Source organism: Danio rerio, chromosome 23 (assembly GCF_052040795.2).
Source record: "Danio rerio strain M-AB ecotype USA chromosome 23, GRCz13ab, whole genome shotgun sequence".
Classification (NCBI taxonomy): Eukaryota; Metazoa; Chordata; class Actinopteri; order Cypriniformes; family Danionidae; genus Danio; species Danio rerio.
Window position 1 is genome coordinate 44,640,001 of NC_141043.1, and position 21,625 is coordinate 44,661,625.

General features: G+C 37.2%; 2 protein-coding genes across 17 annotated transcripts in view; one reads left to right on the forward strand and one right to left on the reverse strand.

Moving 5' to 3' along the window:
- Window positions 1-21,625, forward strand: part of LOC147838282 (uncharacterized) — a 60,964-nt gene that overhangs the window by 32,388 nt on the left and 6,951 nt on the right. For 4 of the 15 annotated variants that reach the window (XM_087307801.1, XM_087307799.1, XM_087307802.1 and 1 more), the window contains one exon: window positions 8,649-11,287. The exons of 4 other annotated variants lie outside the window; for them this stretch is intronic. In XM_087307801.1, coding sequence (XP_087163927.1) covers window positions 8,656-9,432 — 777 coding nt within the window. In that variant the 5' untranslated portion in view covers window positions 8,649-8,655 and the 3' untranslated portion in view covers window positions 9,433-11,287. Of the gene's footprint in view, window positions 1-6,583; window positions 6,655-8,648; window positions 11,288-19,677; window positions 19,826-20,497; window positions 20,696-21,625 lie in introns of those variants that run through there. 7 more of the 15 variants (XM_087307805.1, XM_087307804.1, XM_087307806.1 and 4 more) reach the window with 5 other exon arrangements.
- scube3 (signal peptide, CUB domain, EGF-like 3) overlaps window positions 11,994-21,625 on the reverse strand; it is a 294,145-nt gene continuing 284,513 nt past the window's right edge. The window contains exons 22-24 of one of the 2 annotated variants that reach the window (XM_087304850.1): window positions 17,506-20,798; window positions 14,646-16,748; window positions 11,994-13,212 (exon numbers count right to left, since the gene is read on the reverse strand). In XM_087304850.1, coding sequence (XP_087160976.1) covers window positions 20,646-20,798 — 153 coding nt within the window. In that variant the 3' untranslated portion in view covers window positions 11,994-13,212; window positions 14,646-16,748; window positions 17,506-20,645. 2 annotated transcript variants of the gene reach the window in all.

Genomic DNA, 21,625 nt, shown 5'->3' on the forward strand with positions numbered 1-21,625 from the left:
TGGGTTTACAATCATTTTGGGGGTGAGATCAAAATTAGTGACGTAGGGCAAATCTGCTAGTGGAGTGATGACGTGTCGGTTTCTCATTATTATTCATAGCGTTTTCTTATCCTCTCATCCTATGAGAAGACCCTGCTTCTTAATTATTGATGTGAGCACATGCTTTCTGAAGGCAAGACAGACCTGCCAAGCTGTGAGACCCAATGACTAGGTGAAACATTGTTTGCGTACGGCATGGGTCGTGTTGTCAGGGCCCATACAGCAAAGCTGTTTGTGTGGAGCAAGCCTTTTTGTCGGGAGAGCTGTATGAGAATTGAAGAATGGCGGACGTTGTCTTTTATCAGTTGAGTTCGTTATCATTTAGACACAGCCTATATCCGTGCTGTTGTGTTTGCCTATTTTTAAAATTCTCTGGTTTACTGGCAGGGTTGATGGGTGAAATAGACAAGGCAAGAGACCTGCTGTACTGCAATCCACTGTGTCAGCATTCAGAGCCGAGGATTCAGGAGGAGAGGAGTCCTCCTCATTTATAGTGTTTATATAAACATGATTATCTTTATAATGATATAAATTGTAGTTATGTGTATATGAAATTACGATTAACAAAAGTAGCAGGACATTAAATTACTGTTTATTTCTTTGCATTTTAACTTTGTAAACTATAAAATCTTGCGTTTCACGGTTTGTGTCTCATTTTGTGAGCCGACTGACAGTTTTTTGCTTTTCTCTTTTCCCCCTGTTCTGCCGGCCACGCCCACTCCTTCCTCTGCTCGCAGAGCTCTACGCCCATCATGGAGCATTTTAAAAAAAATTCTGAGGTAGATTTGAACCAAAAGAGGGGGGTTTCATTTCCCTTTGTATTTGTGTATTAAGTGCATGTGTAAAGTGCCACTGGCAGCACATCTGTTTCAAACAACCCAGGCTCATTTTGAAAACGTAGTCCAGCGGACGTTTCTGGAGACCGTGAAATACGTCCCGGGAGGTACATATGGCTGCATTTAATTTTTTTAAGCGAACGCTATGGGGTGGTGTGACACCGTTCCCTTTTACGCTTGCCGACTGACCACTTACCTCCGTGTGGAGGGCTTTCCCGCTTCAGTCAGTTTGTCCGGTCAGCTCATCGTGTGCGTCGGCGGGCTTCAGATGCAGAGAGGAGGAGTTGACAAAGGCGTCCGGGATCGAGTCTGGGGAAGAGCGGTTCCAGAAACTAGGTAAGACAAAAACAATCCAAAAAATAAAGCGAACAAGTTCATAACAGGGTGAGAACGCGGTGAAATCCAAAAACAAAAAAAAAAAACAGACGAGGGTTTTTCTTTTTCTAGACGGCTTTTCTAAATTGTTGCTCGGGTTTAGGGAAGTGAGAGGGCGGGCGGGTCAATTGGTAAAACTGGTTGAATTCAGGGAAGTAGTGAGGGTGGGTCAGCCGATTGGCCGGTCGCGCGGTCAATCATTCGGTCGGTCAGACAGCGGCCTCTGGTGGGTTGACACGAGAACAGCGTGGGCACGAACGGCACTCGCGAGAGACGTTCGAGATACGTAAAAAGGGCACACAGCGGCCTCTCGCGGATTCGCGAAAACATAAACTGCACAGATATTATACCATCTTCCACAAAATGCCACCTCAACCGTGCATATACGCAAATACTAAGGAAACAAAAATTGCCTTAAAGAAATAATAATCATTTCTAAACCTGAAGTTATCTTGACAGAATATGTATACATCACTAGGGATGCAACGATTATACATTTTTAAGGGTGTCACGATCCTCCAAATCCTCGATTCGATTACATTTTCGATTCTAAAGGCACGATTCGATTTGATTTTCGATTATGAATAATTAATTAATTAATGACCAATCAATTATTTGTAGCCTACCGTTTAAACTACCAGACCTGCATGGTCTTTGTTTTACCCATAAACAAATCATACAGTAAATTAATAAAGGCAAGATACACACATAATTACCACCTGTCAATCACTTTTTCTGCGGGACTCGTGAATAGGCAGTGATCTGTGTCGTTATAACGGCGTCGGTAAAAAAGACGCACAACCAACAGGAACCAGCCAACAGTATCTGAGGTGTTCGCTAAAATGACTAAGTTCAAGTGAGTGAAAGATTGAAGCAGTCCTCTGACTGCCTGGACCTGCTGTCTCGAGCGCATGGCTGTGTGTGCGTCTGTGTCTGTGTGGTCACGAGATGTGCATTTTCAGTGGTAGAGAGGAAGGAGGGCTGCTCAGAAATGCTACACGCCACTGTGGATGTCAAATTGTTGTCGTTCTAAAATGCCATTTAAAAACAAAGACAGTGTAAACAGGGCCTGAGTGTGTACTTTTTGCGAGCGGGTTTGCAACGGGGGCGGGCGGAGGATCGCGATGCCGGTTTTGTCTATCGGACGAACTGTACGTAATACATACATAGCAGAGCTTGCAAAACTGTGTTTTTTTTTTGTCGACAACACAAACGTTGTCAACATAACTCACTGGAAATCCAAAATGCTTACACACCGGCGACTTCATTGAAAGAGGAGAGGGTTTAAGTTCTGTCGACGGGTCTCCTGCTTCTGCAGTTTAACAAGCAATTCACCACGCCTGTTTTTTTCCCGCTTGGCAAGCCAAGCTGACGTGACATGGGGGCGTGGCAGCATCGACGATTCTATTTTTTGATTCGATAATCGAAATTGAGCATAAATTTCGACCGATTTCGATTAAAAATTGAAATCGTGACACCCCTATAAATTTTGGTTGTACCATAATAGTCTAAGAAATAATCTTGGTTTCACTTTTATCACGATTATTTGCATTCATTGATTTTAAAACCCCACTAGCTTAAAACTTAAAATTATTTAAAATTTGGTTTTGTAGTTTGAGCCTAAATACATATTTGTTGCTGTTTTAAAAGTTCATTTGATTGACTATAAAAATCAGTGGATATTATTGATGCATTTATTGGGTAAAATTGCTTTTTACTGTCATTCAATGTGTTTTTGGTCATTATCAATGCACTGTCACCTTAATTTAGCGTGTGCAGCGTGGCAAAGATAGACTCAGTGCCAAAACTATCACGGCACTGCTGCTTCAGTGACGCTCACGCCTTGCGCTGACAGGATGAAACTCTAATCTGTTAACATGGATGCCAAAAAAACCACGCGATGTTCACACTTGCGATGTGAAACTTATGCTTGAGTCACTCTCTCTGAAAACGCTCGATTAATCTCGGCTGGCGGATCAACACTCGCCACATGATCCCTCTCATCGGCGCCATTATTTGTAAGTGGGTTTACAAACCCTTAGCTTGCCTTAATTAATAGCCTCAGTCATACTCAGTCCAGTGTGCGTGGTTATAAGTCTTGGTGTACAAACTAGCTCACAGTTGGCAAAACTTAGTTTAGTTTCTGCAGTTTTGTTCGGTGCAAAAACACGGTTAGTAATCGCGGTTAATAGTGAAACTGGTTAATCGTCGCATCCCTATTGACCTTATTCTCCACAGACGAGCGGGCGCTGCCATTTGAATCTTTTTGGCACGAGACTTCCGGTCTCATTCACTTCCATTCATTTTTAGACATTAAAAACTGCTCGTTTCGCTGTTTGATGTTGCAAACTGATATTTCCTTGTTATATTATTCTACTTGGTCTGTATAGTCATGCAAACATTTGTTTGTAGAGCAAGTAGTTTGACCGTTTTTTGCCGTTTATTATTCCTTGTCATTTCTCCCATAGGCGACTGAAACGGAAGTTCTAAGACAATCGCGAAAACAGGCGCACTTCCGCATTTTAGAATAAGGTCAATACATCACCTACATTTTTCCAAGTGTAAATTCCAAACTTGGGGGTGACAACTAATGAGTATATGTTTACAATACATTTAGCATATTTTGTGCATGGACTATTGGCCTGATCATATTGCATAAAAACAAACAGTGTTGCACAGTTGAGGGGATGCGAATACAGTTAAGTAATCTATCCAATTACAAGTCTTTGTATGCTGAAGTGTTTAATATCTCAAATGTTTACATCATTTCATGCTGTATCCACTTTCTTATCAGCAATTAGTTACATTAATGTTTGACTATTCCAGTTTCATCTCTTTTCAGTTATTTATATTACAGTTATCCTTTTTAATTTAAACCTAAATTTCATATATTAATAATAATTGCATCCATGAATACATTGGTTTGTTGTCGTGCAAGTCATTTAAGACTAGTTATTTACTTGTAGCAGCAAATGGATTAAAATGTCACTGAGATGCAACATAAGGTGAATGCACAACTCATTTATGAATATTATCATTTCACACTTGAGCAGTGTCGCACCTCTCTTGTTGTTTATAGCAGATGCAGTCAGTCACATTGGCTTTTAAAAGTACTTCAAAGCAAAATGTACATGAACAATGGGTGAACAAATCAAACAAACACTTTAATTTGTCTGATTAAGTCTCTTAGATCATGGCTGAAGTAAATTTGTTTCTCATTTTCACAAATGACTCAGTTTTGCACATGTAATGTTACAGGCTGTAAAATCAAAGTTAATTGGATAGTTCACTTAAAACTGAAAATTAGCTGTTTACTAACCCTTCACCTGATACAAACCTGTTTCCGTTTCTTACTACTGTTAAACACAAATAAGCTATAATGTAAAATGATGGAAACTGGTGACCCAGTGGGCACCTTTGATGTCAAAACATCAAAATACTTAAATATAAATTGTCAATTGATTAACAATGTCAAAATGACGCCAATGTTAGATGTCAATTTGATGTCGTTTTGACATCAAGGTAGTTTACATGAGCTGTAGGGCCACAAAGTCCAGTGTAAATTTGTAATTGAAGATTTCAGAGGAATAGAACTTTTCTTCTTATAATAATAATCATTATTTTGGTGGTCAAAAGGGCTTCAATGTGTGGATGTTAAATAGATGTCAAGGTTTTGACACCCAATTGATTATCATTTTTGACAGGTCTTTTGACGTCAACTTGATTTTTATTTTTTAAATATATTTTTATTGAAATACAGTAAATTTATTTTAGTGCAAAAACAAGATAATAAAAGATAATATCTATCATTCATGTAATTTTACTTCTGACCCCACATGAAAAAATTATAATAAAAGTAGTAATAATGATAAATAAAATATTAATGATAATAACAATAAGTAAATATTAATTATTTATTCATTCACTCAATTATTAATTTTCTTTCCGGCTTAGTCCCTTTATTAATTTGGGGTCGCCACAGCAGAATGAACCGCTAACTTATCCAGCATATGTTTTACGCTTTAACAGCTGAAACCTATCAGTGGGAAACATCCATACACTCTCATTAACACTCATACACTACAGTCAATTTTGGCACACCCATTTCACCAATACCACGTGTTTGGACTGTGGGGGAAAACAGAGCACCCGGTGGAAACTCATGTGAACACGTGGAGAACATGCAAACTCCACACAGAAATGCCAACTGACCATGTCGAGGCTCGAACCAGCGACCTTCTTGCTTTGAGGCGATCGTGCTACCCACTGCGCCACCGTGTCACCCATAAAATTAAATTCTAAATAAACAACAACAAATAAATAAATAATAAAAAGATAATAATGACATAAAATACAAAACTATATTACAAAAAGGCATATTACATTTCTTTTGTCCAGGCTGAGTCAAACAGATCTTTTAGTCTTAGAGACTTAGAGGTTCCTGGATAATCAAAGAAAGGGTCCCACATCCGATAAAATAGAGAAGGCTTGTTCAGCATAGCTGTGGAGAAAGCCTCAAGAGGGATGTTGCAGACTGCAAGCAGCCATTTGAGTTAAACTGGGTGGCTGTTCATTGATCCACTTTACAAGTATACATTTCCGAGCAAAGTAAATCAAGGTCTCTTTTCCGAAAATTATAAGGTATATCATCATTGAGGCCCAGTAAGCAAGTCTTTGTCCCCAGTCGAAAAGATAGTGTTAAACTGCCAGAAATGCTGTATAAGAAGACAACTCCACATACAGTGATAAAAGAATCCAATGTCCAACAGCTCAGACAGACCTGGGATAATTTTATGTCTAACCTCAGGTGTAATAAACAGTCTATGTTCAATTTTAAATGGTCTTTCCCAAGCAGAATTTGAGGCTTACACACCAAGAGGGTTCCTACATAGACCCAGCCAGGAATCATTATCAATTACACCACCCAGATCAGCATCCCATTTACTCTTAAGTGAATTAAGGTTGTCAATGTGAATTGGATGTTGATTTGACAGCAAGGTAGTGTTTATTTATTATTTATTTATTTTGGATGTTAATGGTTAGCAGTTTCCAGCTTTCTTCAAAATACTTTCTTCAGTGGTTAACAGAATAAAGAAACTCATTAAGATTTAAAACAATTTAAGGGTGAGTAAATAATGAGTAAATGTTCATTTTTGAGTAAATGCAGCATGTGAACAGTCTTTTGTCTTATGCAACACTGCTGTATTTGTATTTTAATAAGTGCAACTAATTCTAAATGCTGCCCTCATGAAACACAAATTCTCCAGTCCTGAGCTGTGAAAGTGGGTGGAGATGGAGATGTGAATAAATACTGGGCTGATTAAGAGAGAAACATCAGAGATACAGAAGAGCTTCTTCCAGCAAGAGCCTTTCAGACACACTGCAGAAAATAGACTGAAAACATGTGAGTATATACTCCACTCTTTACTTAATAAGGTATATATCAAGACGATTACATTTTCTGACTGTTCAGCAGTGTTGGGGGTAATTAGTTACACAGTTAGAAGAAGCTCTAATTAAATAACTTTTTTACTGAAAAGCTAAAGTAAGGGATTGCTTCTCTTTTTTTTAGGTAATTTAATTTGTTACTTATGTATTGGTCTTAAATACTGTAAATACTGTTTAAATCAATTCAGAGAAACTGTCATTTTTTATTTATTGTTATTAAGATATTTTGCATAATAACCAGATTTCCAAATAAACGTGAATATATTTGTCAGACAATTATGGATGCTTAAGAAACAATGAAGTAGGAAAATTAAGTCAATATATGGTACTGTATGTATAAAATATGATGTGATCAGGGTTTCTGCAGGTTTCACCAAGTTGAATTTAAGACTTTAAAAACATTTGTAAGACCATTATGAATGAAATTTTAGAACTCAATCATAAAAGGCTAAACGCTAAGGAGTTTTTCGAATGGCCCAGATGGAAAAGATTTTTATTTGCCCTATTAAATACATTATAATTGAATACATTTAATGATACAATAATAATTTAACAATAAAAAATAAAATATTTTAGATATTTCTGAGCAAAATATTTTAAATAGTGTGTCAAAACAAGCAAGCTCTAGCTGTAAACACATTTTGTTTTCAACATAACCTTTCTTTAAAAATAAAAATTGACAAATGTTTTAAAAACTGAAATAAACTATATGTATGCATAACTAAAAATGTATCTTGGTCAGTGTTCTCAGCAGTAAATACATGGAGAATGTTATTATGAGGACAATAATTAAACCATTGTGGTAAATAGAGATAAAAATAACATTTTTAAAAGTTAACAGTTTTTTCGAGATGGATTGTTGGTGATTGTATGGGTTTTGGCCAGATTGGGTAGCTATACATGAAGAAAGGACAATTAAGACCTGTTAAAAAAGATTTAAGACCTACAGCACAGGATTTCAGTAGATTTAGTACTATTTAAGACCTTGCGGACACCCTGTGTGATTATCTGGACAGTTTAACATTTTAATAGACTATGTTTTTTAATTTTTAATTATTTTTATTAAATTTGTTCTATAAAACCAAGAGCTTCACTTTGACTCAAATTGAAAGAGTTTAATTTTAAGTTTAATATTGTTTATTCATTGAGATCTATATATTTTAAGTGTTATTGAGTCAAGTAATTGAATATATTTGTTGAGTATCTAAATCATTTCAGACAAAATAATCAGAAAAGTAATTAAAATACAATTATAATGATGTAATTAGTCATGGACCGGTTTAAGATTCTGTATAGTAGTTACTGCTGTAAAATATTTATTTTAGAAATTTCTGGGTAAAAAAATATATATATTTTCCCCCATTGAACACTATATTTTATTTTAAGAAGCATTTAAAATATTTTGCAACAGTGAACATGCTAAATAATTCAAATAAATAACTGCTTCTGCTGTCTTCATTAGTTTAACAAACAGATTATTTTATAACTTGAAAAGGCATTGTATATATATATATATATATATATATATATATATATATATATATATATATATATATATATATATATATATATATATATATATATAAGACATTTGTATATAAATAAGCCATTCGCTGTTCTGGTCTTTAGGCTTGGATGTTGGTTTATAAGCGATTTGTTTTTCATATATTACCTGAATCATGGGCTGACCAGTAGCTTTTGATGTGAAGGGTCCTTTTCTGCTGGAGATACTGTTGCCCTAAAAAACTAAATAAAATAGTTGTAAAAAAACACACACAAAACTTAGATATACTTTAGGAACAGAAGAACAACATTTTTTTTAAATCTTGACTTTTCCAAACCGCGGTAAACCTTAAAACCTGTTATCGCCCCATGCCTAGATGTAATTAGTGCTGACTTATTGTTTGCAGTAACTCAGCAGCTCTGCTGTTCCTCTTCTCTCTGTTTCAGCTTTAGCATGTCTTGTGAAAAATTCTCCTTCAGCAGCAGCTCTAGAGTGGGCCGTTTCCCATCCTTTAAAGTCCGCTGTCAGGATTTCAGGGCAGTGAAGAGCTGTTTGCCGGTTGTGCCGCAGTCTTGCAGCTGTGTCTCGTGCTGCACTCCTGAGTCTTTGCTGCTCCAGGATTCCTGTAAAAGCTGTGGAGTCTGTGGAAAGCTGGAGTGCGGCTGTAAAAGCTCTGGAGTCTGTGGAAAGCTGGAGTGCGGCTGTAAAAGCTCTGGAGTTTGTGGAAAGGTAGAGTGCGCCTCTAAAAGCTCTGGAGTTTGTGGAAAACTGGAGTGCGGCTGTAAAAGCTCTGGAGTCTGTGGAAAACTGGAGTGCGGCTGTAAAAGCTCTGGAGTTTGTGGAAAGCTGGAGTGCGGCTGTAAAAGCTCTGGAGTTTGTGGAAAGGTAGAGTGCGCCTCTAAAAGCTCTGGAGTTTGTGGAAAGGTAGAGTGCGCCTCTAAAAGCTCTGGAGTTTGTGGAAAGCTGGAGTGCGGCTGTAAAAGCTCTGGAGTCTGTGGAAAGCAGATTTGCAGCAGTTTCAGATCTGTTTATCAGCCTTGCAGCATCCAGACATCATGCAGTTATGGTGGAGTCAATACTGTCATCCAGGAGGAATGCAGGAGTCCATGTGGCTTCTCATTCCCAGTCAATAAGCGGCGGTGTGTTTGTGGCTTCCCTGATTGTCAATCTTCAATAAAATTTGCCGCCTCAACTGTGGATGTGCAAAAATACAGAAGAAATGCTGATTAGTTGGCACTTTAAAAAATGTTTGCTGCTTGTCAGATGTTGATCATCCTAAATGAAAGCGAAAACTAAGATTGGTCTTTTAATAAAACTAAAACCTGTGGCTAAAAGTATGATGAAATGAAAATAAAACATTTAAAAGACAATAATGTGTGTATGAGTTTTTGTCATTTTACACGTCAACAAGGGAACTAGGCTCGAGTCAAACAAAACAGGGCTTTCAATCATTAAATCAAGTTTATATACATTTGTACCATGATTAATAAAAGACAACCACTAAAATGTCACATGAGGGATTATAATTTAACTGCATTAAATACCTGATGTATCGTAAATATATAAATAATAGTTAATACATCCACTGAAACTAATAGCTGGATAATCCGAGATCTTGACTGTCAGTGAATATGTTAACATCCATATTCTCCTGATTTTTCTTCTTTATTAACATTTTATTTGATATTTTCCTTAACATATCAATTGTGGTTGTCTAATATTTGCATCATGATCCTACTGTAAGTTATTTTGCAAATTTAGTTCAAGTTTTGCTTTGGAACTAACTAATCTCATTGTTTAGCATCCCATAGAAAATATTAATTTTAAAGGAGAAATCTGTAAGGGCTGTATTCATTTATGCTAGGCTATGCTATATATGCTGTGTGTATATAGATCAAAAATAATACATGTAAACACATCATGCAGTTTTGAAATGAAGTTTTTATTCATGAAGGAAAATAAAACCAAAACGACATAGTCATGTGGAAAAAAAATTGCCCCTAAACTGGTTTGGCCACGCTTAAAAGCAACAACTGCCATCATGCGTTTTCGGTAACTTGCAATGAATCTGTCAAAGAACTTTGAAGGAATTTTGGGCTACTCATCTTTGCAGAGTTGTTGTAATTCAGCCACATTGGAGGATTTTGAGCATTAACCACCTTTTGAAGGTCATGCGACAGCATCTCAATTGGATTCAGGTCAGGACTTTGACTAGGCCACCCCAAAGGCTTCATTTTGTTTTTCTTCGGACATTTAGAAGTGGATTTGCTGGTGTGCTTTGGATCATTGTCCTACTGCAGAACCCAAGTTTGCCTCAGCTTGAGCATTTTCCCAAGATGTTTTCTGGCAAAACTGAGACAAGCGTTTATGTTCTTCCTGGTCAGCAGTGGTTTTCATCTTGGAACTGAAGGCCATTTTTGCCCAGTCTCTCTCTTATGGTGGTGTCATGAACACACATTAACTGAGGCAATTGAGGCCTGCAGTTCTTTGGATTTTGTTGTAAGGTCTTTTATGACCTGTTGGATGGGTTGTCAGTGCACTTTTGGGGTAATTATGGTCGGCAGGCCACTCCTGGAAAGGTTCTCCACTCTTCCATGTTTTCATTTAATGGCTCTCACTTTGGTTTGCCACAGTCGCACAGCTTTACAATTGGATTAATACTATTTCCAGACTATTAGCTATTTTCTTTCTCATTTGTATTTGAATTTCTTTGCATGGTGTCTAGCCCTTGAGGATCTTTTGGTCTACTTAACCCCTTCAGACCTGAAATATGTTCCAAATTTCAGAAAAATGGGATGCCATGTGATGTCCATTGTAATGGACGCAGGGTCTGAAGGGGTTAACCTTGTCAGTCAGGTCCCGTTTAAGTAATTTCTTCATTGCGAACAGACGTAAACTCAGGTGTTTAAAGCCAGTTAAATTATGTTTAACAGGGTGAGTGGAGTGGCCAAACTATTTTGTAGTTTTGTATTTTGTTTTCCTTTAATAATGTCCTCCATTAAAAAAAAAAAAACAGCATGTTTACTTATGATATTTTTGACTAATATTTAAACGTGTATGATGATCTGAAACATTAAAGTGTGACATACATAAGAAATAAAAAAATAATAAATCAGTAAGGGGGCAAACACTTTTTCACACCTAGTATATACAGTTAAAGCCCCCTGTTTATTTTTTCCCAATTTCTGTTTAACAGAGAGCAGATTTTTTCAACACATTTCTAAACATAATAGTTTTAACTCGTTTCTAATAACTGGCTTATTTTATAATAATTAATTTTAATTATTATAAAATACTTTTGTCCTTAAAATGATGTTTAAAAAATGTATAACTGCTTTTATTCTAGCCGAAATAAAACAAATAAGACTTTCTCCAGAAGAAAAAAAATATTATCAGACATACTGTGAAAATTTCCTTGCTCTGTTAAACATCATTTGGGATGAATGAAAAAGAATTAAAAATCCAAAGGGGGGCTAATAAATCTGACTTTAACTGTATATGTATATAAATCTTTGTAACTGATACCAACTTCATTTAAATTTTGTCAAATATCTTTCAGATTTTGGGCTTTAATGTTTATAAACTTATAAACTTAAATATTATTGTGACAAAAATTGCATAAATACTCATAGTAAAACATTAAATTATTAATAAATATTTAGAAAATAATGAATAGGTTTAGCTATAGGTTATTAAATGATCTATTTTTTCCTTTAAATCTTTATATCCTCTGTGTTGGTATTTATTAATTATGAGTTCTAACTCTAAATTAAGAAACCAAAATAGACAACTTTGAGTACACCAATTCCTTTCATTTAAAAAGACAATACAAAATCCAGACATTTTACATGAGCATAAACAAATTTCAAGTGCAAATACCATTTCCCATTTCATGAAACAATGTGGAAAAGTCATTTCTTTTTCTCTGTTTTTAAAAAAAAGACATTATGAAGGGGAAAAAAAATTGGGGAAATGACAAAAGTAATACATAGACAGAAAAACGTGAACACCAACATGGATTGATCATTTGTAACACTTACTGTTGTTTGAAATGGGTTTGGTAGAGCAAAGACGCTGGAAATTATAAAAAATATATATAAAGAAGCAGTCACAGACCGCCAATGACACTGACTAGAGGAACTAAAACTCTGAACTTAGTGAACATTCAACAAAACATTGACTACTTGAACCACAAACGTCTCTTTCCATGGAAATTGGCTATTTCACATATGAGTCATCTTTATTTGCACACAGGACTCAATGGCGTTGAGTTTTTTGTTTCTGTTAGTTGGAGATTATTACCAATCGCCATCACTTGGCTTAAACCAACTTGTTTTTCCACCCTTTTGCTTTTATTTCTAAACTATCATATTTATACATTTAAACAATTATATTAGTGAAGCTTGCAATAAATGACAAATGTACAAAATCCCTAAAATGTCGATAACTGCTTCATAAAATGTCCCTTGTGAATATCACACACGTGCTTTCGTTTTAGTTCTGTATTTCACAATCTGTTCATGAGGGTTCGATTTTTATGCAAAGTATGTCGAAGACCATTCAAGTGTGTTTGTAGATTGATTAAATTGAATGAATTTGGTCAACCTTTTTGAGCCGTTTCATTGAATATTACAAAAATGTGGTCTCCAGCGCAGAATTAATCCCAAAACATTCTGTAAATGCAAACATTTCTAGCACTGCAATTAGATTTGATTTTTCTGAAATGTGCAGTTGAGTATTGAATTTGAAGCACTGGATTAGCATAAACTTCATCTCTTATGGTGGATTGCTTTCTAGCAGTTCAGTAACTGAAATGGCAAAGTTCACTGCAAAAAGAAAAAAACGAAAACAAAATCTTCCTCAGTATTTGTCTTGTTTTTTCAGAACTGTAAGATACTTTTACTTTTAAGTGCTAAATGAGCCAAGATTTTAAATTGTTTTCTGACTGATAGTCTTGTTAAAAACAACAAAGAACAATCAATGAAGTTATATGAAATTATATGGATACACCTTAATAAAATGGAATGGTTGGGTGATATTAGCATCCTGTTTGTGGCACTATTGACCTTATTCTAAAATGCGGAAGTGCGCCTGTTTTCGCGATTGTCTTAGAACTTCCGATTCAGTCGCCTATGGGAGAAATGACTAGGAATAATAAACGGCAGAAAATGGTCAAACTACTTGCTCTACAAACAAATGTTTGCATGACTACACAGAGCAAGTATAATGATATAATAAGAAAATATCAAATTGCAACATCAAGCAGCGTAATGAGCAGTTTTTAACGTCAAAAAATGAATGGAAGTGAATGTGACCGGAAGTCGCGAGACCAAAAGATTCAAATGGCAGCGCCCGCTCGTCGGCGGAGAATAAGGTGAATAGTATATGTGAGAGGGCAAACATTTCAAGACGGGTGGTGACCATGGGGGCCATTTTTAAGTCTGCCATCTTGATCCAAATTTTTGTTTTTTTCAATAGGAAGAGGGTCATTTGACACATCAAACTTATTGGGAATTTGACAAGAAAAACAATAGTGTGCTTGGTTTTAACCTAACTTTATTCTTTCATGAGTTATTTACACGTTTCTGACCAGTTATAAAATGTGTTCAATGTGCTGCCCATTGTGTTGGATTTTCAATGCAACCCTCTTTTCCCACTCTACTCACACTAATAGCAACACCGCAGGAGAAATGCCAGCACAGGCTTCCAGTATCCGTAGTTTCAGGTGCTGCACATCTTGTATCTTCACACCATAGACAACAAAGATAGTGGGGCCATTTGTCATCAATGGAAATCACTGAAGCTGGCACATTCTCTGAGTTTATTCCAGTAAGATGGTGCACTACCAAATTATGGATGTCAAGTCCGAGCATTCCTAGATGAACAGTTTCCTGAAAAGTGGACTAGTCGTCGTGGGCCAGCTGAATGGCCCCCAAGGTCTCCCGATCTGACCCCCTTAGACTTTTATCTTTGGGGTCATCTGAAGGTAATTGTCTATGATGTGAAGATACAAGATGTGCAGCACCTGAAACTATGGATACTGGAAGCCTGTGCTGGCATTTCTCCTGCAGTGTTGCTATCAGTGTGTGAAGAGCGGGAGAAGAGGGTTGCATTGACAATCCAACACAATGGGCAGCACATTGAACACATTTTATAAGTGGTCAGAAACTTGTAAATAACTTATGAAAGAATAAAGTTAGGCTAAAACCAAGTACAACATTGTATTTCTTGTCAAATTCCCAATAAGTTTGATGTGTCAAATGACCCTCTTCCTATTAAAAAAACAAAAGTTGTATCCAAGATGGCCGACTTCAAAATGGCTCCCATGGTCACCACTCGTCTTGAAATGTTTGTCCCCTCACATATACTAATGTACCACAAACAGGATGCTAATATCACCAACCATTCCATTTTATTAAGGTGTATTCATATAAATGGCCCACCCTGTATATCTAGCTCTGTCATCATCATAATTTTTGGTGTTAAATATATTGTCCCAGAAAAAGACCAAAATCAATCTTCTAAATAATGACAATATAACAGTACAACACTGCAAGAACACTATTTTTTATAGCAATATGTGTTTTAGGAGTACAGTAAGGGACGTCTGGGTTTCTGGGATTGGAATATAAGATGATTAGAGGAAGTGAAAGTTAGATCGTGTGTGAAAATGAAGTTATACCGGTATACTTTGGCTTTCTCCATCACGAGCACACAAAATATTCAGAGAACCTTCAAATTTAGGAGAAAATGATCAAAAATGCTGATAGCGTCTTGCAACTTTGAGTAAAAAAATGCTTCCAGGAAAAGAGTTAGCATGACTCAAGTAATACTGACATTGACGAAAATCATACAAATACAATCCGAATTGCAAAATCGAACTAAAACTTGACCGTGAGTTTTAAACTGATTAAAGCTGTGGTGAATAATAGCCTCAGATAATGACTCTGCATCGGTTTAGAAATTTCCAAAATACTTTGCTATTCTCTTCAATTGATTTTGAGCTTAGTTTTTAACACTCTAGGCCAGCTTTAAAACAGGTGATGCTTTCAACACAACTCTAATACGGATTTTATAATGTCTAAAAATTCTTTAAGAAAAAAACTTGTGGAAAGATGCTGAATTCTGAGGTCACAGCAAAAGATTTATCACCAGAAGTAAATTAAGTAGTAATTAGGACAACAAGGCGAATGTCTGAAGTTCATTCACACTGCCCATATTCATACGGTAGAAGACACTTTTTAATGCTTCTTATGTAAGTTCAAAATCAAATGTAGTTTAAACTATTGAGGCCTTGTTAAAATATTGTGTGATAAGCCACTATTGTGATAATCATTCATGACGGTGCTGATTGCATCTTGAGTTTAAATATTTGTACTAAAAAACAAGACAAAGACATTGCAAGTTTTGTTCGCAGTGCTGAGATAAAAGGATATCACCCAAAATGAAAATGTGCTGTTAAACTAAACACATTCTGGCCAGCAAAGGTTTCCTTACGCTGACTATTAAAAACCGATTTAAGCTGAAACTGTGGTTCTTGGTCTGCCTTGGTGATTTATAAAATATGACTTGATGAATACACCTTCTTCTACACCACAACAGACCAATATATTGATAACGATATTGAAAAATAAATATCAAGGTTTTTTCCAAAACTGATTTACAATTCTTTTCCTGATTCTTTCTAATGTTGGTTTTACTTTTTACTACTCCAGTTTGACAAGTTGGGTTTTCTGATCTTTCCAACTTCTATCTTTGATTTTTATCGCCACCTGTTGGTTCGACTTGCCCCTAACATGCATTACAGGGCGCTTTCGCATTTCATGTGGGGGAGATTTATGTTAAAAACTAAGACAGAGAAAACTTTATAAAAATACCCATGTACATGTGGACAAAGCCTTACTGCCTATAAAATTTACAAGCAAAACAATCCTCTCAAAATCTTGGAATTGACCTGTACGTAACCCACCGGTCCCTACTGCACCCAAAACGGTCTGAGCTCGGATCAAACCGGCAATTCTTTGCATGGGAGTAGGTTGCTCTAACAATGAGGCTAAAGACCATGGCCTCTAGCGAATGTCACTAGAGCACCTATTGAGGTCAGAAGAGGGAAGTTACCTGCATAGCACTTCGCTACCTAGCCTCTGTTACATTCACCTCTCTAAATCGCACTGCCATCCCGGGCGAGCCCCCACATGTAACCCCACTGGTCCGACTTCACCCAACCCAGTCTGAGCTGGTGATCGAACCAGTGATTTTTTGCATACGAGTGGGTTGCTCCAACAAGGAGGCTAAAGACCATGGCCTCTAGTTTATGTCCCTAGAGCACGTATTGAGGTCAGAGGAGGGATGTTTACCTGCATAGCACTTTGCTGGCTGGCCTCCGTTACACTCAACCCCCTAAACCTTACTCCTATCCCGAACGAGCCGCCACATGTAACCCACCGGTCCTACGGCACCCAAGCTGGTCTGAGCTGGGATCGAACCAGCAATTCTTTACATGGGAGTCGGTTGCTCATGGCCTCTAGTGTCTGTTGCTATAGCACCTATTGAGGTCAGCGGAGTGAGGTTTAGGTCAAGCGAGCCCCCACATGTAACCCACCGGTCCTACTGCACCCAACCTGTTCTGAACTGGGATCGAACCAGTGATTCTTTGCATGGGAGTCGGTTGCTCTATCAAGGAGGCTAAAGCTCATGGCCTCTAGCGTCTGTTGCTATAGCACCTATTGAGGTCAGCGGAGTGAGGTTTAGGTCAAGTGATCAGAATCTTCTTTCAGTTCCTCAGTCCAGGCTGGAATGTAGAGGGGACAGAGCTTTCTCTGTTGTGAAACACCTTGCCACTTGAGATTAGAATGGCTCCATCATTATCTATTTTTAAATCACTTCAAACATACCTTTTTAGCTTGACTTTTTAAGATTATTTTAATAGTCCTTTCTACAGCTACATTTGGCATTTTTACAGACGTTTCTCTTGCATTATTTCTATGTTTTATGTTCTGTCTTTTAATTTTTACCTTGTCTTATGTACAGCACTTTGGTCAGTCTTGTGACTTCTTTTAAACGTGCTCTTTAAATAAATGAACTTGAACTTTACCTGCATAGCACTTCACTAGCTAGCCTCCATTACACTCATATCCCTAGAACTCACTCCCCTCCCGGACGAGCCCCCACATGTAACCCACCGGTCCTACTGCACCCAACCTGTTCTGAACTGGGATCGAACCAGTGATTCTTTGCATGGGAGTCGGTTGCTCTATCAAGGAGGCTAAAGCTCATGGCCTCTAGCGTCTGTTGCTATAGCACCTATTGAGGTCAGCGGAGTGAGGTTTAGGTCAAGTGATCAGAATCTTCTTTCAGTTTCTCAGTCCAGGCTGAAATGGGGAGGGGACAGAGCTTTCTCTGTTGTGAAACACCTTGCCACTTGAGATTAGAATGGCTCCATCATTATCTATTTTTAAATCACTTAAAACGTACCTTTTTAGCTTGACTTTTTAAGATTATTTTAATAGTCCTTTCTACAGCTACATTTGGCATTTTTACAGACGTTTCTCTTGCATTATTTCTATGTTTTATGTTCTGTCTTTTAATTTTTACCTTGTCTTATGTACAGCACTTTGGTCAGTCTTGTGACTTCTTTTAAACGTGCTCTTTAAATAAATGAACTTGAACTTTACCTGCATAGCACTTCACTAGCTAGCCTCCATTACACTCATATCCCTAGAACTCACTCCCCTCCCGGACGAGCCCCCACATGTAACCCACCGGTCCTACTGCACCCAACCTGTTCTGAACTGGGATCGAACCAGTGATTCTTTGCATGGGAGTCGGTTGCTCTATCAAGGAGGCTAAAGCTCATGGCCTCTAGCGTCTGTTGCTATAGCACCTATTGAGGTCAGCGGAGTGAGGTTTAGGTCAAGTGATCAGAATCTTCTTTCAGTTTCTCAGTCCAGGCTGAAATGGGGAGGGGACAGAGCTTTCTCTGTTGTGAAACACCTTGCCACTTGAGATTAGAATGGCTCCATCATTATCTATTTTTAAATCACTTAAAACGTACCTTTTTAGCTTGGCTTTTTAAGATTATTTTAATAGTCCTTACCACTGCTACATTTGACATTTTTACAGACGTTTCTCTTGCATTATTTCTATGTTTTATATTCTGTCTTTTTATTTTTACCTTGTCTTGGTCAGTCTTGTGATTGCTTTTAAACATGCTCTTTAAATAAATGAACTTGAACTTTACCTGCATAGCACTTCACTAGCTAGCCTTCATTACACTCATATCCCTAGAACTCACTTCCCTCCCGGACGAGCCCCCACATGTAACCCACCGGTCCTACTGCACCCAACCTGTTCTGAACTGGGATCAAACCAGCGATTCTTTGCAAGGGAGTTGGTTGCTCTAAAAGGGAGGCTAAAGATCATAGCCTCTAGTGTCTGTTGCTAGAGCACCTGTTAAGGTCAGAGGAGTGATGCTTACCTGCATAGCACTTTGCTAGCTGGTCTCTGCTACATGTATATTTTTGTGAATCGCCAAAAAACAAAAAAGTTTTATCTACAAATTTTTCACGTTCTGCTTAAAAAGTTTTCTACATACTGGATGGGGTGAGGGAGAGTAAATTAACAGCACATTTTCACTTTCGCGAGAACTCTCTTTAAAGTTGACACAAAGTTAGCTTCATTGTTTAGAGCAAACATATAAAGCTAACCAAAGTGGGTAACACAAGAATGCACTTCTATATACAGTGTGATCATATGCTAGCAATAGCATTTCCATCCTTGATGCTCAAAGTCCAGCAAACCCTCCTTTGTTCAGAAGTGCAGATCGTACAATGGGAAGTTTCTAAATACAAGCTCGGGAGAACAACTTGTGTTTGGACTTATCTCTCAGACTCAAATCAGTCTGTTTATTTCATATTTACAATATACAAAACAAAAAAGACAACAGTAAACTACCATTCTAACCAGTCCTTTTCCATTTCGCAAAAAACTGGGTATGGTTTGACCTTCTCAAAGTTTCGTTCTTTTCTCAGAGTCACTTTATGTGAAGGGCTCTACCTATAAACACATTCATGAGCAATACTAACGGGTTCATAATCAATACAGGAAACACTCATAAATGTCGACGTCCACTGGCGCATATGGCAAGTTTCGGTGAAACGCGACCCCTGTAACCCGAACACTGATGCTTCTCTTTGGGTCTCAATGTGCAAAAACAACCTCAAAACACTGCAGTTTCACCTTTACATGCGACTGAAGTGTGTAATGCTGCTGTTTTTTAAAAAACTTAACATCCAACGCAAGCTGCGGTTTACGTTTATCAGTGATTCATGCATGCATTATGACTGTCTCTCTCAACCACGTTCCTGAAGGACAACCAACACTACATGTCTAGGATGTCTTCTTTGTCTGTCACACCCATCACAGGTCTTTCAATATTCTTTCAATTTCTGCTAATGAGCTGATGATCTGAATCAGGTGCGTTCGGGTAAGGAGACATGGAAAATGCAGAGCTGGGACTCCTCCTGGAACGTGGTTGAGAAACACTGCATTACGAAAACCTCACTTCCAAGAGTCCGGACCCTCGACTGCTCTTCTCCTCAGGACATTTTGTGAACTGCATTAGGTAAAACCGAAGGCTTAAAATATTTTTTTTTTTCTGAAGAAGCAGCAATTGCATGTCCCGCACAAAAAAAATTAAACAATCCACTGGCTTCCAACCTTTTTCACCATCCGAGCTTTTGCAATATAACGCACGTCTTCTAAGCCTCGTTAAATTAAAACTTGAATATTAGGAAATAGACGAATATGCATTTGACAATAATACAATCTGAACATTACTGTTTTAACAGCATGACCTTTAGAGATTACATGGACGCTCTAGGAGCTCAAATATAATGCTTTAACGTCGTGATATGAATTAGATCTCACCAAAAGCACACTAAAAGTACAGATATACAAAAGATTGTACATTTATTTTTTGAGAACTAGCGTTTACGAGAGCTGGGAAATAAAAAGGAAGTCTACTCTTGAAGCACGATCACAGCTAGCTCCAGTTGGGGTTTTTTTTTCTCGTCTTTGACATGCTACGGCTTCCTTTTGTCTGTACAACACACTCTTTATGTGTGCGTTTAAACGCGCACGTCGCTCATAACGGCGGGACTGATCGTGCAAACGTCCGTACGAGCGAACAAAAACATCGAAACAACACCGAACACGAGGAGAAAAAGAAACATGTTCATTGGCTCGATACGACTGCGCTACATACAAACTACACTGAAGCTTTTCTCCCTTTCAGAGATGACTGACAAGAAAAAAGAAAGGAAACGGCATGGTGAAGCATCTGAACTCTGCATAGTGTGTGTGGTGTTGAAAATGTGTGTGTTTGTGTGTGTGGATCCCATTGACTCGAGGCCTGTGTGGAGGTGGATGGTGGTCTTTTTGGATTAATTGTACGGACGTAGGAAGGCCGAGACTTTGCTGTGGATGAGGCGAATGAAGGAGCGCGGGAGCATCTCCGTGGAGTCTCGAGTCGAGTACTTGTAGTAATTGTGAGGGTGAGCCAGAACGTCGAACAGTGTTTTAATCAGTTTTTTATCCTGATGAGAAACAAGGACAGAGAAAAAAAAATGTTTTAGGTTAAAAGCACCAAAGATTTAACGTTTGGAATAATTGGGATCAGAATAAGTCTTTCTATGAATAAATATTATGACAATTTGGTAACACTTTACAATGAGGTTGAATTAGTCAATGTTAGCTAATAGATTTACTAACATTAACAAACAATGAAGAATACATTTATTACAGTATTTGTTCATGTTTTCAAGCATGAATTTGGATGTTAATAATGCAGTAAATGTTGAACTATGATTAATAAATGCTGTAAAACGATTGTTTATAATTACAGTTGAAGTCAGAATTATTAGCCCACCTTAATTATTAGTTTATTCCCCCCCCCCAATTTCTGTTTAACGGAGAGAATATTTTTTCAACACATTTCTAAACATTATAGTTTTAATAACTCATCTCTAATAACTGATTTATTTTATCTTTGCCATGATGACAGTAAATAATATTTGACTAGATATTTTACAAGACACTTCTATACAGCTTAAAGTGACATTTAAAGACTTAACTAGGTTAATTAGGTTAACTAGGCAGGTTTGAGTAATTAGGCAAGATATTGTATAATGATGGTTTGTTCTGTAGACTATCGAAAAAAATTTAAGCTATATGGCTAATAATATTGACCTTAAAATGGCATTTAAAAAATTAAAAACTCTATCCGATATTAAAAATTCTAGCCGAAATGAAATAAATAAGACTTTCTTCAGAAGAAAAAATATTATCAGGCATACTGTGAAAATTTCCTTGCTCTGTTAAACATCATTTGGGAAATATTTTAAACAAAATCAAAGGGGGACTA